Source organism: Rousettus aegyptiacus, unplaced genomic scaffold (assembly GCF_014176215.1).
Source record: "Rousettus aegyptiacus isolate mRouAeg1 unplaced genomic scaffold, mRouAeg1.p scaffold_m13_p_6, whole genome shotgun sequence".
NCBI lineage: Eukaryota > Metazoa > Chordata > Mammalia > Chiroptera > Pteropodidae > Rousettus > Rousettus aegyptiacus.
In genome coordinates, this window is record NW_023416309.1 from 40216340 (window position 1) to 40232627 (window position 16288).

Here is a 16288-nt window from a genome sequence, read left to right on the forward strand (position 1 = left end):
ACTAAGAATCAACTCTTCAGTATATGGATCACTGGTATGTAATAATCGACTATTACTGGTCTGTCTGTTGGTCTCTTTTTAAGTCATTTTGGAACCTCCTGGAGTTATTTTCTTGCTTTGCTGACATCAATCCCATGTGGCAAAGGAGTTGTGTATAACCACTTGGTTTAATCAATAGAATAATTGATAAACCAGATAAGATTTAAACTGATTATAGCCCCAACGGAATTCCCCAGAGGCCTTGGACTCTCTTAATTTTGACATGTGTGTTGTGTACCCTGAGGATGAAGTGCAGTTTGAATTATCTGTTTTTATTTGCTTAATGACGGGGAGGGTGTTAAAGTCAAATGTTTAATTAACCCAGCAATGGGCTGCGTTGTCACTTACACAGAGCTGATTGAGATATCTTATGGAGAATACTGAATAGGAATGATAATGTGGCACTGGGACGGAAGATTGCTTTTTCAATCCATTTGCTGGGTCACTGCTTTGAATGTCTTATTGGATGAAAGGCATTCAGCCTGGAGAAAAAATTCAGCATTTAAGTACATTTTGTTCTCTTCTCCCCCTCTAATCCCCTCCCTGCCCAGAAGTTAACTAAAACAGATATGTTCTAGGCTTAATAAGCCATTCATGTAGTAGTAAAAGATCAGGGTAGTCAGTAGCCTCAAGCTACATAATTTCCTGTGGAAACGGAGAAATCTTACTAGCCTCCAAGGTATTCTAAATGTGAGCTCTTTTGTCCCTCATATCCCTTGTCCCTTGCCATTATTGTGGCGTTGTGTTTGGTTACTTGTGTCTTGCTTCTCTCTGTAGAGTTGCTTGATGTGCAGCTACCTCTAGGGTCACAGACAGACCTTTTACTCCTAAAGAAGCATATTCTTCATTACATTTTTGCCATTTCATGCAGCTGGCTTCTATTTGGTTGTATTTCTGATCAAATATAGTGAGATTATTGAACTACTTAGATGAAAATGTGAAGCGTATAGATTCTTATTCCTTTTGCTACTGCTATTATATAAACAGTTGGTTCCATGTATATTTTATTTTATTGAGAGGCTTTCTGTATGGACTAAAAGACTAGGCCAGGAAAGATCAAATAGCCCACACCATCAAAAATGCAGCCCAGGCAATTGGCATTTTAATTGACTTGCTGCCCACAAAAAAATCCTTGACTAGCTTTATAATCAAATGTAAAATTCTTTGGAGGCATATTGAGAAAAACTTTAAAAAATTTTATCATGGCTTTCCTTCTTTTGTAGCTCCTGTTTCTTTCTTCTATACCCCAAAGATCTAAACCAGGAATTTACTAATTTTTTTTCTTTGCTTTAGTCATTTGTATTCCAGAGAGCACAATAGGGAGAAGGATACAAGATTGATTTTTTATGTGTGTCCTCTTGAAAGCATAGTCGGGGCCATGACTACTTGTGGCGGGGCAGAGGGGTGGTTTACAAAGCAATAGAAGCATGCAGCTAGTTTTCAGGCGCAGGCTGGAATTTTGCGGGTCAAGACAGACCAGACCGAGTAGCTTATCTTGAGGGATGCAAGTAATAGACCAAATATAGAACAGCTATTTCAGGAATCATGTAGGTCATTTAATTATCCATTATGATTGAGTGGCTAATGCTCTTTTGGCAATTACATGACCTCTGTTATTCGTGAAACCTTTCCAGGCCCTCGTGGGTCGAATGACCCACCAGTCAGTGCTTGCAGACTTCATTCCACTCAGAAGGAGAGGAGATGCTGGGAACTACTGGCATTTAGAAATGGCTACACTTTCTGTACTGACCGCTACCCAGAATGTCCTTTGTACAACAGTGATAGGTAACTGGTTTTGAAGTCAGCTGTTCCTTCATTGCCTGCAGGAGCAAGAACATCAGTTTCCACAAGAGGGACTTGTGGCAAAACAAACTTTAATGCCAAAGTTGGCTGTTATGATATTCACAGCTTCTGTACTAAGAGCAAGTATTATGGTATTAAAACTAGTGTTTGCTATCTGTCAAACCAATTACCCATTCCCAAACTCTGAAGTTAGTGATTTTTTCATTCCCTAACATACTAAAATACTATTAATGATACTAATAACAGATTTTAAAAGATCAATAATTAAAATGAGCTCAATTTATATCAGCTAATCATTATTTATTTATTTAAATAATCGTGCTAAAATAGTTAAATAAAAAGACCACTTTAAAATTGAGGTGTTGATCTAAGAATAATTCTAGAACATTTAGATTAAAGTTTCTCACTTTTTCTTCTTTAATCAACAAAGGATCATTAGTATTTCCAAAGAAAACTCTATTCCTACTAAACAATAATAAAACTTGCTTTTTATAATTGTAGTGACTTATTGAGTAATTCTGAGAAAAAAATGCAGATTTCTAGTGATTCTTTAGATTAAGTACAGTTATGGTGAGGAAAGTGAAGAAGATACCATAATCAAATTATTAGTAGGATTTGTCAGAAATGCACAAACAAAATTCTGTGTATTTAGCAAAATGGAAAATTTAAGGACTGTAATCATTCTCTAGCATTCTAATAATTTAAGACCATAGGTTTAAAAGGAATAATTTTGTTAGAATAACACACAAACATATCTTTTAAGTAGAAATCATTACATTGTTATAGGAAAAAAATCTGTTGGAGAAAAAGAATACTCTTTGTTACTTATACATTAAAAAGCATTGTTTTAAAAAATAAAAACAACAAACCTATAACGTTGTCTATCCCTGGAGCAGTAAACTTATCCATCTTCCCAAATAAATGTATTATACTCCCTGGTAGAACTCTAAGTTAAACTGTTTTGGTTTTATTTTCGCTTTGTTCTTTGGTAATATTAACAAATGAAAAATTGAACACATTAATTGGTGTTTATAACCTTTGACCTTTCAGAAATAGAAGACTTCTCACTTAAATTTTAAAGCCTTTAGTCCAGTACTGCCTTAGTGTCTGGCTACTTAGAGACCTATGAGAATGCAGTCAGTGAGAATTATATTAGCTCTTTTATATATAAAAACATATTTTCTCTTGTAGGTTTTTTTTTTTTTTTTAAATTTCTGTAGTGCTGATGAGCAGAAAATGAGAAAGCAGAATTTACAGTAAAGCAAAAGCTTAAACTCAGGTATCTTGAATAAGGAGTATAGTTAGTGTACTTGAAATTTTAAGAGGAAAGCAAGGAATATAAAGCAAAGTGAGATGTTTGATTTCTTATTAATAACTTGCTAGTCTTTAAGGCATACCTTTGAAGACCTATGTTGGACCATAGGAAATAGAAGTCACCCTTAGAAAAAGAAGTCTATATAAGTTAATGAGAGGAAATGGTATTTGTCATTTCAAAGAACTGAGAATTTATTAAAACTATATAATTAGTGGAGAAATACACAAGATAATAACATGACAATAATATATTTTTTAACTTTTTTGAAAAGTTTTTAAAAAATTTTTATTTTTAAATTATAGTTGACATACAATATTAGTTTCAAGTGTAGAACATAATTTCTCAATAAGAAAAAAGTGATTAAATAAGGGACCATTCATAATAGAAATATACACCTATACACAAATCTAAACCTAGCCCAATTTGGTTTTCAAAAATGTACTTATTTACTTGGGATGATTTTATTTTTGTTCCAAACTGGGCGGGGTAGATATTTGGGGGATGTTATAGTTTATCAACTTATAGGAGCCTTAAATTCCTTTCACAGTATTGTTGAATTGTGATAAAATGGGAACACCTAACAGGGAAGATATCCAAGGTGATGAAAGGCATTTAGCAGAAAAAAATCAGGAATAAGGATGACAGAAATAACAATTCTGCAGAGAGAAAGGATTTTGGCGTTTGTCCTAAGGGTTCTATAGTTCTCAACCCCATTTTGAGAAATCAAGATCTATAGAATGCAGATGTCTTTGAGTTACAAAAATAACCAGATGTCCTTATTAGTAGAAGCAAATGTTTGCCTCTTAATTTACATAAAACTATATGCAGAAGATCTCTGGATGAAATAGTGTGTAAATATGGCAGCAAAGAAAATTGTGGCATAAAAGGATCAATCCTAAATACCTAATCATAAAAGTTATAGCTTGAAAAGGAAAAAAAAAAATCTTTAAGACTTATGTGGATTTAAAGGTAAAGAGGTAAATTAAGTTAGTTATGCTTTTGCTCATATGATAGGTGAACTTGTTTTATTTTGTTATGTATGTCTTTTTATTCCAAATCCCCCAATGAGTTTTTATTCATTTTATCGAATTTAACTACTTTGCATTGTCACTGTATTTTAAACAGTAAACATATTCATGAAACTAATTTTTTTCTGAATGAATGATAGTCTCAGTTCTGTCAAGAATAACAACCTTTTCAAAGAAAAAAAAAGATTCAAACTCTAAAAAGAAAGAAAGAAAAACAACCTACAGTAGTATGTAAACGTCCCCTTTGCAAGCCAATTGGGATTTTAAAACTATGAAGCCAAATTGTTATGGATGTGGTTTGGTGACTGCATTGGGATGTTAAGCAGAATAACTGGTAAAAAAAAAAAATCTACTTCAAAGGGCAAGGTATGAAGCTTTTTTGTTTGTTTTAAAATTAAGCCTCTAGAGTCAGAAAACCTTTAGAGTTTAAATGGACTATTACTTTTGATGTGGAGCATATTAACATAATTATACTTTTATATATGCGTAGTCATTTCTAACTTGATGTTCAAACCTTTGATTAAGAAGTCACAAAGCTGAATGTGTTCAGACAGCTGTGTAATATCTCTATTATTTACAAAAAAAGAGATAACTGTTTTACCTTTTTTTGTCCCCATATTTATTGGTAGAAATTTGTCTTCCTATAGCTATACTTTTAACGGTGAAATATTAAAATGCTATATTATGATATGTTCAGTAACTTGAAAGTTAAAAGAAGCAGTGCTACCTCTTTATGCCCTTGCCTTGTCATTCTCTGGTGTAGCTCGTTTCTTTCATTCTCCTTATCAGAGTATCTCAGTGCTTAGTTGAGCTTGTTTATCTTAAAAGAGCAGGAGGCAGGCTTTTAGGGAGTAAGCTACGTGTTCCAGTATAACAGGCACCAATGCTGTTTGACTTGAAAAACATTTGATCTCTTACATTAACAGCCCATGTCACTGTAATAGAGACTACAGCTGGGCTGTTGTTCAGTTTTCTATTATTTTAGCTTTGAAATAACTGTTAGTGCTGCTCCAAAATCTCCGTGTTTAAAATTATATATTGGCTGTCCCCCCAGGACTCGTAAGTAAACAAGGTGATATGTGTAGCCAGAGGGAGCATATTTTGTTAGCTTTGTTTTAAATAAGAACCTTGCCTATCTAAAGAGGGGTTTTTGTCTGATCCCTGATATTGTGCTGCATGACTTTGCTTGTGTAAATTTGCAGATCTAGCAATATATTAAAGCAGTTTTTTAGTTGCTAATGTGTATGCTTGGTAACTGTTAATTATGAACTTACATATTTTTTCTTGAGTAATAAAGCATTTAGTTTTCTTAGGAAGCGTAACTGCAGGTAACCTGCACAATTTCTCTAAGTACAGCAGTTTGTACAATAGTTGTTGAAAATGACAAACAAGAATATAGGGCTATATCTGTTAAATATTACTTAGCTTAATTTTAAACATTCAGTTATTGATAATTTCTGTGCCAGGAATAGTTTGACATTTGGAATCAGGTAGCAGTATTTAAATAAAAGAAAATATAATTTGTAAAATCAGGTTTTTCTTTTTAAGAGTATCTCTTATTTCAATAAGTGATTGAATGGCAGCTTACCATAATAGTAGAATGTCAGCAGACAATTTTACTTCCTTCTTTCCTCTTTATTTTCAATAACTTTGTTTGTTTTCCTATTCTCATTCTTATATGATTCAACACTACTAGGCTACCCAGCACTTTCTTTGAATTTAACTTAAAATACATCAGCCAGCACAAACATAATTGGTTGAAAGGCAGCCATCTATCTGGGGAGTTCTTCTAAATACTGAATGTGTCATGTGCTTTGACGTGACATATCTGTAGTATCTCTGAATATGGAAAGCACTTTCTGCATTAGCTGTAGGTGTTAAAGCAGTAGTGTGTTTTAAGAATGTGTGCTGTAGAAATTCTGGCTTGTGAGGTAATGACAAGTGTTTGCCTGCATAGACAATATATTTTTCCCCCTGAGGTCCCCACACACCTAGTTTCCCTCAAGCTCATCATCTCTGTCAGGTTAATCAATAGGCACCGTATGGCAGAGGGTCAGTAATCAGTGTCATCGTGCCTTTAAATCGTGTTGAAAATTTGCTTAAAGCCTGGGCCAATTAACATCGAGATGATGAATGGATGGGAAGATGGGAAGAGCCTGACGCTCAGGGGCTTTGTGAGGAGGAGATGCTCAGCTGTTGAGCAGCAGACACCAGCGAATAAAATCAGCCATTCATGTGAGCTCAGTCCACCCACTCTTAATGATAATGTCAATCTAGCAAAATATATACACATTGGAGTTGTCACGAGTTCATAAATCAAAGGAGTTTGTCAAAGGCATTCAGATTAACGAGGCAGCAGCAATAACAAGTCAAATTTGCATAGAGAATTGCTTGAATCTCAGTAAATTATGATCCTGTTTTTCATTTGATTATTTGCTAATGTCTCAAGAGGGAAAATGATTATATTAGCATGCAAAATCTACTCCAGAAGTAGAAATCTGAGGTATAGAAGACCAGCACACTATGACAATTAATCAGTTTCTGCATACTAGCATAAATGCACAAGGCCCAGAAATGAACTTCTTTTTTATTATTATTTCTCCTTGCTACTGATCCAAATGGTTCAGCTTGACAGAGACTTTATATTGCTTTAACAGTGTTCTGAATTGTGCCTGCAGGCAAGACATAGTTATGCAGCTATAACCAACCTATCCATCTGCCAACCAGATTGGAATTCTCCTATCCAAGGCTTCCATTAACCCCCACTGACAGCTCCAAACAGGATTAAGAATTTGGAAGCATAAAAAATAGTTGTTCTTTGCAAATGTACACAATCCCTTTGCATTTTGAGAAAGGTGCTATATCTGTAGTGTTTTATTATTAGTGTTGGACAGTGTAACGGGGGGAAACCTAGTTGGCATTTTTTTTAACTTCTGTCACAAGGAGTAAGGCTGTACTAATGGAAGTCCTGTGTGTTTGGTTGTTTCAGAGAGTGCTTTCCATTATATCTCGTTCCTAGCAGTGTACTTCAATTGGTGTATTACTAGAAAATATCACTTCTTGAAAGCTTTAACGAGTGGATCTTACTAAAGTTTAGCAGTATAGGGAGGCTTTGATATGATTATGGTTTAATAGAGAAGGTCAAAGGATAAATGTGCTAGAGAAGCAGTGTGCATGAAAACATGCCCAAAAATGTTATTTTATGAGGACACTTTAGGTCCTCCCTAAAACTGGTTCTGGAATAGTATTCTTCAGTCAGTTTCTGAACTTAAAAGACCTGTTTTTCCTATTGTGTTCTAGAAAGATCATTCAAAATTTGTTTAAACACACACACAGTGTTTTATCACCTTTAATAGAAGGGTTTGAATGATTTTTATTTATGTAGCTAAATTACCTTTGACTTTGTAGAAGAATAATTGTTTTCTGGTTTTGAAAAGTGTAAATCATATATATTTGGAGCCTATAATTAGCTCCAAATACTATAAGAATGGGGAAAATGTTAATCCAATTACTGACTTACCAATCAAGCCCGCTATGTGATGTTTCTGTTTGCATCTAGCTATTAGAAATTGGCCTCAAGATTTTTTCTTCATGTGGGTTGTCATTCTACATGATGGTGAACAAATGATTCCATTTAAAAATGTGTTTAAAATCAGTTATAAAATTCACCACAATTTACCTGCTTTGCTAAAATGATATAATTTTCCTGGTTATAGAATTCTTTGTATTCTCTCAGTGAAGAACATGGTATAGGTGGAAAATGTTACTTCTAGTTTCGGAGTTGGTTATTTTATTTATAACAGATGTCTATTCAAACAGGCTCAGGCTCTGCTGCACTATCCAACCTTGAGCAAAATGCTTACTCAAAGATTATTATAAGTCATTATGAGTGGCTTGACTTTTCATCACTGTGTAAATTAGTTTAGTTTTTCATTTGATTATGTAATCAACTCTTAATTATCCATGTCATCAGGAGTGTGTGTTCGAATAGATAACTGAAAACAGTAAATACACCACTTACTAGGTCATGGAGAATATTGCCCTAGCAATATTGAAACTGCTGTGTGCTACTTTCAGAACCTCTCTACTTTTTATTTCAGACACCAAAAACCTCTGAAAAGTTAGGAATACTTTGCTGAGCCACAGATTAACTTTTCCTTCTTAATCAAGGGGTCAGCAAACTTTATTTGTGAAGGACCAGTTAATAAACATTAGAGGCTTTGTGCACCATGGGATCTCTGTCATGACTACTCCTTCCATTGTAATGTGAAAGCAGCTATAGACAAAAGATAAATAAATGGGGGTGGCTAAGTTTCAATAAAATTATTTGCAAAAACTTTGTTTAGAGAAGCAGCTTGCTAACTCATGCTCTGAATTATCATACTGGCATTATAAGTGGTAGAAGGGTAGGACTGTAGTTGGGCTATCACTTTGAAGTTGTCCTGCTTTGAAAATCATTTTAAAGCTGTCTGGACAGTGTGGGTATAGGGTTTCCGGTATTTATTGAGCCCTTATTATCTGTGTATTATTAATGTGTTGGTAGGTGGAGGGAACCACAACAAAGACTGCCTAATAAGTTTTCAGTCTTATTGAGACTGAATGTTTTTCTAACTAAGTGACAAATTGTGTGGACCAAGATAAAAATTTTAAGGAATTTCCAGTAAAATGGAATAGTTGTATGATTTCTTAGAGAAGATAGCAGTTGAAATTCATTTTAAGAATGGGTAGGACTTGAATAGATTAATTAATTTTCTTGAGTTTATGATTGTAGAGTGAACTAGACTAGAACGAAAGGTTCTTCCAGGCTGAAAATTTCAAGATCATATCACATGTTTATGAGACTATGAAGAGACTTGCTTAACGAGGGCAGAAATGTATGTCGAAGGACATAACTTGATGTAATGCAGCAGAAAATTCTGGAAGATTTTAAAAACCAGGCTCAGAACTTCCTATTTGATTTCATAGAAACAAAGAGCCACTAATAGGTTTTTAGGAAAAAAGACCACATGACAGTAGGAATGTTTAAGAAAGATTAATCTGGCACTAGCATTTAGTCCAATAAACATCTTAAAACTCACATTATGTTTGCAAGCATTGTGCTGAGACACTGGAAAATGGAGATGAAAAAGAAACTGGCCCTGCCCGGAAGACAGTATTTTAGGGTTGGGGTGAGAAGCTTGTTCATTTAGAGATATAACATAGAAAGAATATAAAGAATAAACGCCACAATAGAAATAAAATGCTAATTCAGAATAATTAATTTCAACCGGGGTTAAGTGGAATGATGGGGCGAGGCAGAAGATAAGCATAGGCCTCACAGAGAAGGTATTGTGTTAGTTGATTCTTGAATCAGGATGAAGAAGAAGAGAGCAGGAAAGAAGGCTATTAAATGTCAAGGGACTAGAATTAGCAAAAGCACAGGGATGTTTTTCTTATTTTGGAGAATGGTAAATAATGTCATGTAGATGGTGCAAGAGACTTTGAAAAAGTTGGCCAGAAAATGGATGCTGTACTAAGACTGTACTTGGACTTACCCTGTAGGTGACAGAGAACTATAAAAGGTTTTTGAACAGAGGAGTAATGCCTTGTTAAACGGTGATTCTGACAGTATTGTACAGAATGGATCAGATACAGGTTTAGGCGAGGATACCAGAAGGCTTTCTCAATAGTAATAGCACTGATAAAAGAGGTATTGGTGATCTAGACTGGAGTAGAGGCAGTGGAAATGCAAAACTATTAAATAGATGATTCATGGGAAAAACCGAGACCCGAAATTGACTAGATATATTCAAAGGAAAAAAGGGGGGGGGAAGGTGGGAGTAAAAATTGAGGATTTAAATGCAGAATGGAAAGAAATTTTGGAGGGTAAGAGCTGACCTAGAATAGGTGAGAATGGTAAAAGAGTACTTAAAATTTGGATATGTTGATTTTGACACAGTTTAAGTTTATCATCTGAATACTTTTTTGATGTGATTCCTTCTTTTTTATTAAGCTTGGGTTACTTCTGGAAACATTTTATTCAAAATACATCCCTGTGATCTAAAGCACGAGCCTTAGCAACATTTCACTTTATTGACTTTTTCCTTCCCAAACCCCTGTTACCATGTTTGCAGGAATTACAACCTAAATGCTTTCATTTTGAAGTTAAATTCAAAGTTGTCAGTGAGGCTTTTGTTCTGCCCCTTTTAATTCTAAGCTAGTAAATACTGGTCTAAGAGATAAAAATCTGCGTCAATATGAAAAGTAATAAGTTCAGTAGTATGTTTTTCAGAAATATTTTAATGTAATGCTACTATTTATACAATATTGGTATTCCAAGCACATTCTACAAGTAATTTACTATAATGAAACTTTCAACTTGAGTGTTGTGAATGAGTTCCGAGCAGTCAGATTTTTCTGTTCGGATTAGGGTTAAGTGGTAGACTATAACATCTATTTATATTTGATGGAATTTACCCCTCCCAATTATTTTTTATTTATTTCATTTTTATCTTTCTATTAACATATTTTCATCTAGGTTTCATCAATTTTATTTGTTAATTTTTATTTTGACATAATTTTAGATTTACAGAAAAGTTGAAAGACTATTACAAAGACTCATACTTATCACACAGATTCTCCATATGTTAACATGTTACCACATTTGCTTTATCTCTATACATATGCATATACTCACATCCTTTATTTTTCTGAACCATTTGAAAGTTGTAGACATAATGACCCTTTACCTCTAAATATTTCATTGTGTGTTTCCTAAAAACAAGGATATTCTTTTAAATAATTACAGTACAAATTACCAAAATCAGGAAATTGACAATATAAACAAACTGCGGTACATTCATACAATGATACTACTTGGCAATAAAAAGAACTACTAATATACATGACAGAATAAGTGAATCTCAAATATGTTATGCTAAATGAAAAAAAGGAGCCTCAAAAAACTACATACTGTATAATTCTATTTTATGACATTTTGGAAAAGACAAAATTATTGAGACCAAAAATAAATCAGTGATCAGTGGTTATTGGGGAAAGGGGTTGTCCATATAAAGGGGCAGTGCAGAGGAATTTGGGGAGTGATGGAATCGCTTTATGTAATGATTGCGGTGGTAGTTACACAACTGTATGCTTTTGTCGAAACTCATAGAACTAGATGCCAAAAGTGTGAATTTTTCTGTATGTAAAATTTTAAAGTGGGAGAATAGTCAGGAAATTAATATTGATACAGTGTTATTAGCTCACCTAGAGACCTTATTCAATATTTTCCAGTTCCGATAATGTCCTTTGTACCATTATGTCATAATACCTATTCAGTAGTTATCCATCAAAATCAAATAAAAGAGAGGGTCAAGTATCAAATTAAAGAGAAAGAAAATTGTGTAATTGGTTAGGTAGCTATAACTCATCCTTTTAAGCTCAGGTCACTATTTTTCACTATTTAATTCAGTGTAGAGGGGTTTACTATCAATTTTGTTTCAGCCACCCCCCAAATAATCTCAGATAACAAGTTGCATTCAGTTGTCATATCTCTTTAGTTTCCTTTAACATGAAATAGTTCCTTAGTCTTTCTTTGTATTTTATGACCTTGACATTCTTTGTTTAGCACAGACTAGTAATTTCATAGGATGACCCTCAATTTGGTTTAGTCTGGTGTTTTCTCATGATCAGATTGAAGTTATGTTTTAGGGGGGCAAGTTTACCTCAGAAATCATAATGTTAAACTGGTGTCTGTCAGATCGCTCTACTGTGAGGTTACTGTTTTTCCTTTTGTAATTATTAAGTATTGTATGGAGAAATATTTTGGGTGGAGAAGGGAAAGACACTCTATAGCTCCGAGTTTTGGTCTCAGGTAGTAATCACGCTTTAAGTTCCCTTCACTTTTCATGCCTTAGACGTGTTCATAACACTCACTTAATAGTTCCCCATCTAAAACAGATAAAATGAGAGGGTCAGAAGGAAGGAAATTGTGGATGTGGGCTAGATAGTTACTACTCATCCTGTTAGGGTTCAGATCACTATTTTTCACTATCTAATTTAATATAGAGAGTTTACTATCAATTTTTTTTCATCCCAAGCATCTGTAGAATAAAAATGTGGTTTATAATATCTTTAGCATAATGAACTTCCACCATAAAGTAATTAGGCTTCCAAGTTTATCATAATGATATTTTAACAAAACATAATTAATTTGAAATACAGGACCTTACATTGAGCTAAATAGGTTTAGATTATCTAAAATGGGGTTTTATTTAAAGGAGGGTAGAACTTCGTAGTCTGGGAATAGTTACTTGCAATTATAAGTTTATAAAATACTGGCTTACTTGAATACAGTTATAAGTGAATATTGGCTTAAGTTTTTATTGTATAAGACACTTAATTTTAGTGTTTAAAACATTGATCTATCTATACTTAAAAAAAAAAATTAAGTACAAGTGAACCTCAGAGATATTGTGGGTTTGGTTCCAGGCCATTGCAATAAAGTGAGTACAGGCATACCGCAGACGTGTTGTGAGTTTAGTTCCAGACCACTGTAATAAGCAAGTATCACAATAAAGTGAGTACTACTCTTTTTGCTGGTGGAGGGTCTTGCCTTCAGTTTGTAAAAAACGCAACGTCTGTGAAGTACAATAAAAAAAGGTATGTCTTTATACAAATTGACCCTTGCCATCCTTCGATTCTCTTATAATGGCATATATTGCTAGTTTCCTTATTTGGAATGCTTTATAGTCATTAACTATATCTCTTCCTCATTTTTTGGTAGATAGTCTACATTCCTTTTTTCAAAATGGAGAAGAGCAGTTAGAACCCTTAAGTTACTGAGTCTCTGCCCCTTGCTTGTACTATAGCATGTTTTTTCTTTCTCTTAATTTTAGGGACCTTTACCTTAAAATGATCATCACAAATGTAAAATATCAAGTTAAACTTCATAAGAGATTTCTGCCCTAAAGGATCACCTTAGTTCCAACAGAGTACGAAGGAAAGTACTGGCCTTTCAAGTCATCTTGAAGGTGAAAGATGAAGCACACAGGTGTTAGCCACAGAAGTGCAGGGGCCTTAAAATAACTATGTATATGCTATTAATCCTTTAATATCTTTTAAAATGTATCTAAAAGAAACCAAAAAAGTATAACTAATATCTAAGTTTAAACACAGTTATGGTACTATATACTGTAGTAATGATTTTATATGAAAATTTTCCGATAAACTCATATGTAGGAAAGAATTTCTGGATCTAAATAGAATAAGATGAATATATGTAATATAGTGAGTATATCAACTGTAAATTTTAAAATAGTAACATTACAAATGTAGTTGTGGAAAATAGAACCCAAATAATATATATTTGGATTTTCTCTACTTTGCCTTGCAAATAGTGATTTACATGTATTATTACCAATTTTTTTCAATTATTTTTTATTGTAGTAAAATGCGTAGAACATAAAATTTACCATCTTAACCATTTTTAAGTGTACAGTTCAGTGGTATTAAATACATTTGTAATGTCATACAACCATCAACCCCATCATTTCCATAACTCTTTTCATCTTGTAAAATTGAAACTCTGCACCCATTAAACAATAACTCCTCATTCACCCTTTCTCCCAGTCTCTGGCAACCACCATTCTACTTTCTGTCTCTGTGATTTTGACTATTCTAAGTATCTCATATAAGTCCAATCATTTAATATTTGTCATGTCGTGAATGGCTTATTTCACGTAGTATAATGACCTCCAGTTTTATCTGTTGTAATATATTCAGAATCTCCTTCCTTTTTAAGACCAAATGCTATTCTGTTGTGTGCGTATACTACATTTTGTTTTTCCCTTCATCTATCAGTAGATACTTTGATTGCTTCCATATTTTAGCTATTATAAATAATGCTGCTATGAAATGGATGTACAAATATTACTTTGAGACTCTGTTTTCAGTTCTTTGAGAATGGGTGGATACCCAGAAGTGCACTTATTGGATCAGGTGGTAATTCGATTTTTAATTTTTTGAGGAACCACCATATTTTTACATTCCCACCAACAGTGCACAGGAGTTCCAGTTTCTCAATATCCTCACCAATACCTATTATTTTCTGTTGTTTTTTCTTTTTTGATAGTAGTCTTCTTCATAAATATGAGATGGTATTTCCTTGTAGTTTTGATTGGTATTTCCAAAATAATTAGTGATGTTGAACGTCTTTTCATGTGCTTTTTGGCCATTTGTAAATCTTCTTTAGGGAAATGTCTGTTCAAGTCGTTTGCCTATTTATGAATTGGTTCTTTGAGTTTTTTGTCATTTTACAATTTTTCTATATATTCTGGATATTACTCTTTTATCAGATATATAGTTTGCAAGTATTTTCTCCAATTCTATGAGTTGTCTTTTTATTCTGCCAATGTTTAGAACTCTGAACATGCTTTCAATTGGACTGTTGTGTTTTCTTCCCCCTTAAAGTATTTAAAAATCTCATCGACATTTTAGGGTCCTCTAGCTGCTGTTTAAAGTGATAGTGGCAAGAATGGACTCCAGTCCTAAACCGCTGACTAAATGTTGTTTTGAGCTAAGTACTGTGCTATTTTTAATAAAGAAGAAAATCAAATCTGAGAGGAGGAAGAAGAGGAAGAACTCTTTTTTTAAGATCCAGACTTTAAGAACTTATACTGGCCAAACATTTACTGTAGTTTAAAACTAACTATTTACACTCATAGGTAATCATCATGGTTTAAGTTGTTATCAGCTAAGCATAGACTGGAGTTTTCTTATACCCAGTGTCAACCTGAATTTTCAAAAAGCAATAAACCAGACTTCTAATGAATATGATCTGCTAGGCAGTGCTTAAATATAGATGAAATACTTTCATCCTAGACCCCTACATACATTTATTTATATACATGGGCATATGTTTTCCTTTACATAAGTGTATGTCTGTATGTATATAAATCTTCAAATGAATAAATGCATAAATATACATGGTATTCTAGCTTACAGAATTAGAAATGTAATTCAGTTTACTCCCACAGAATAAGATTGAAGATAATGAGAACTGAATTAAAGCTTACTTTCTTTCACAGAATTCCTCAGAGAGAGAAGACTGTAATAATGGCGAACCCCCTAGGAAGATAATACCAGAGAAGAATTCACTTAGACAGGTATGAAATTCAGTCTTACTTAAATAAAAGGCTACCCAACAACAAAAGACAGGAAACCCTCAATTTGCCATTCTTTAAGCATTGGAGCTTAAATTTAGATGACTCTGAAGTTCACCTGGCTATAGCCATCAGTTTCATTCAGGTTACATGGTTTTCTTAATTATTTAAAAATTTTATAGGTGTGCAAATACAGGACAGTCAGTTGCTTACAGGTAGTAAAAACAAAATCAAAGAAAAGGTTTCTTGTTTATGGAAAATAACGTAAAATGATTCTTAAGTGCAGATAGTAGAATAGTTTACTTTAAACTTTAAGATTCTCCATACATTTAAAAAATTAATAATCAAAAGGGATCTGCCTATAATGAAGTTAGCTCTTTTTAGTCTAAGCAATATTTGTTTGCTTTTTCTAGAAGTAAAGGCCATTATTAATGACAACTTTAAAAAAATTTTTTACTCATCACTGTCATCACACTCTCCAAAGATAACACATTTTACTTTGAAAGTTCAATTCCATGGTACTTTATTTTTAAAAATTAAAATGTCCAAACTCATTTCATCAAGAAATTTGCTCTTCTTACCGCCTATTCCATCTCCCACTGTCAACAAAAACAAGTTCTTATTTGTTGCTAGGGAATAAGTATACCACCTACTCATTTTAAATACAAAATTGAATAAGATGAGCACCAGCAATAGTCAAAATAATTTTAATTTACTCGCATTTATGGCATTATTATAGGAAAAAGGAGCTCTAATATTTGTTGAGCACCCTCTATGAATCTGATACTTATTTAATCCTGACAGCAACCCTGTAAAGTTGCTAGGTACGGATTCCCGAAGATAAAGAAAATAGAGGCTTAGAGTGGTGGATCTCAGTATCGCCAGTGTTTCTACTCTGCCTTCTGACTCCAGTTTTTATACGGTGTTAATTTAGGGGGAAAGTACTTGCAACTGTGAGACAC

General features: G+C 33.5%; 1 protein-coding gene across 9 annotated transcripts in view; it reads left to right on the top strand.

Moving 5' to 3' along the window:
• The window catches only part of BTRC (beta-transducin repeat containing E3 ubiquitin protein ligase), a 151263-nt gene that overhangs the window by 63335 nt on the left and 71640 nt on the right, over positions 1-16288 (top strand). For 3 of the 9 annotated variants that reach the window (XM_016120040.2, XM_036223924.1, XM_016120036.2), the window contains one exon: positions 15252-15329. The exons of 2 other annotated variants lie outside the window; for them this stretch is intronic. In XM_016120040.2, coding sequence (XP_015975526.1) covers positions 15252-15329 — 78 coding nt within the window. Of the gene's footprint in view, positions 1-4252; positions 5258-15251; positions 15330-16288 lie in introns of those variants that run through there. 4 more of the 9 variants (XM_016120043.2, XM_016120042.2, XM_016120047.2 and 1 more) reach the window with 4 other exon arrangements.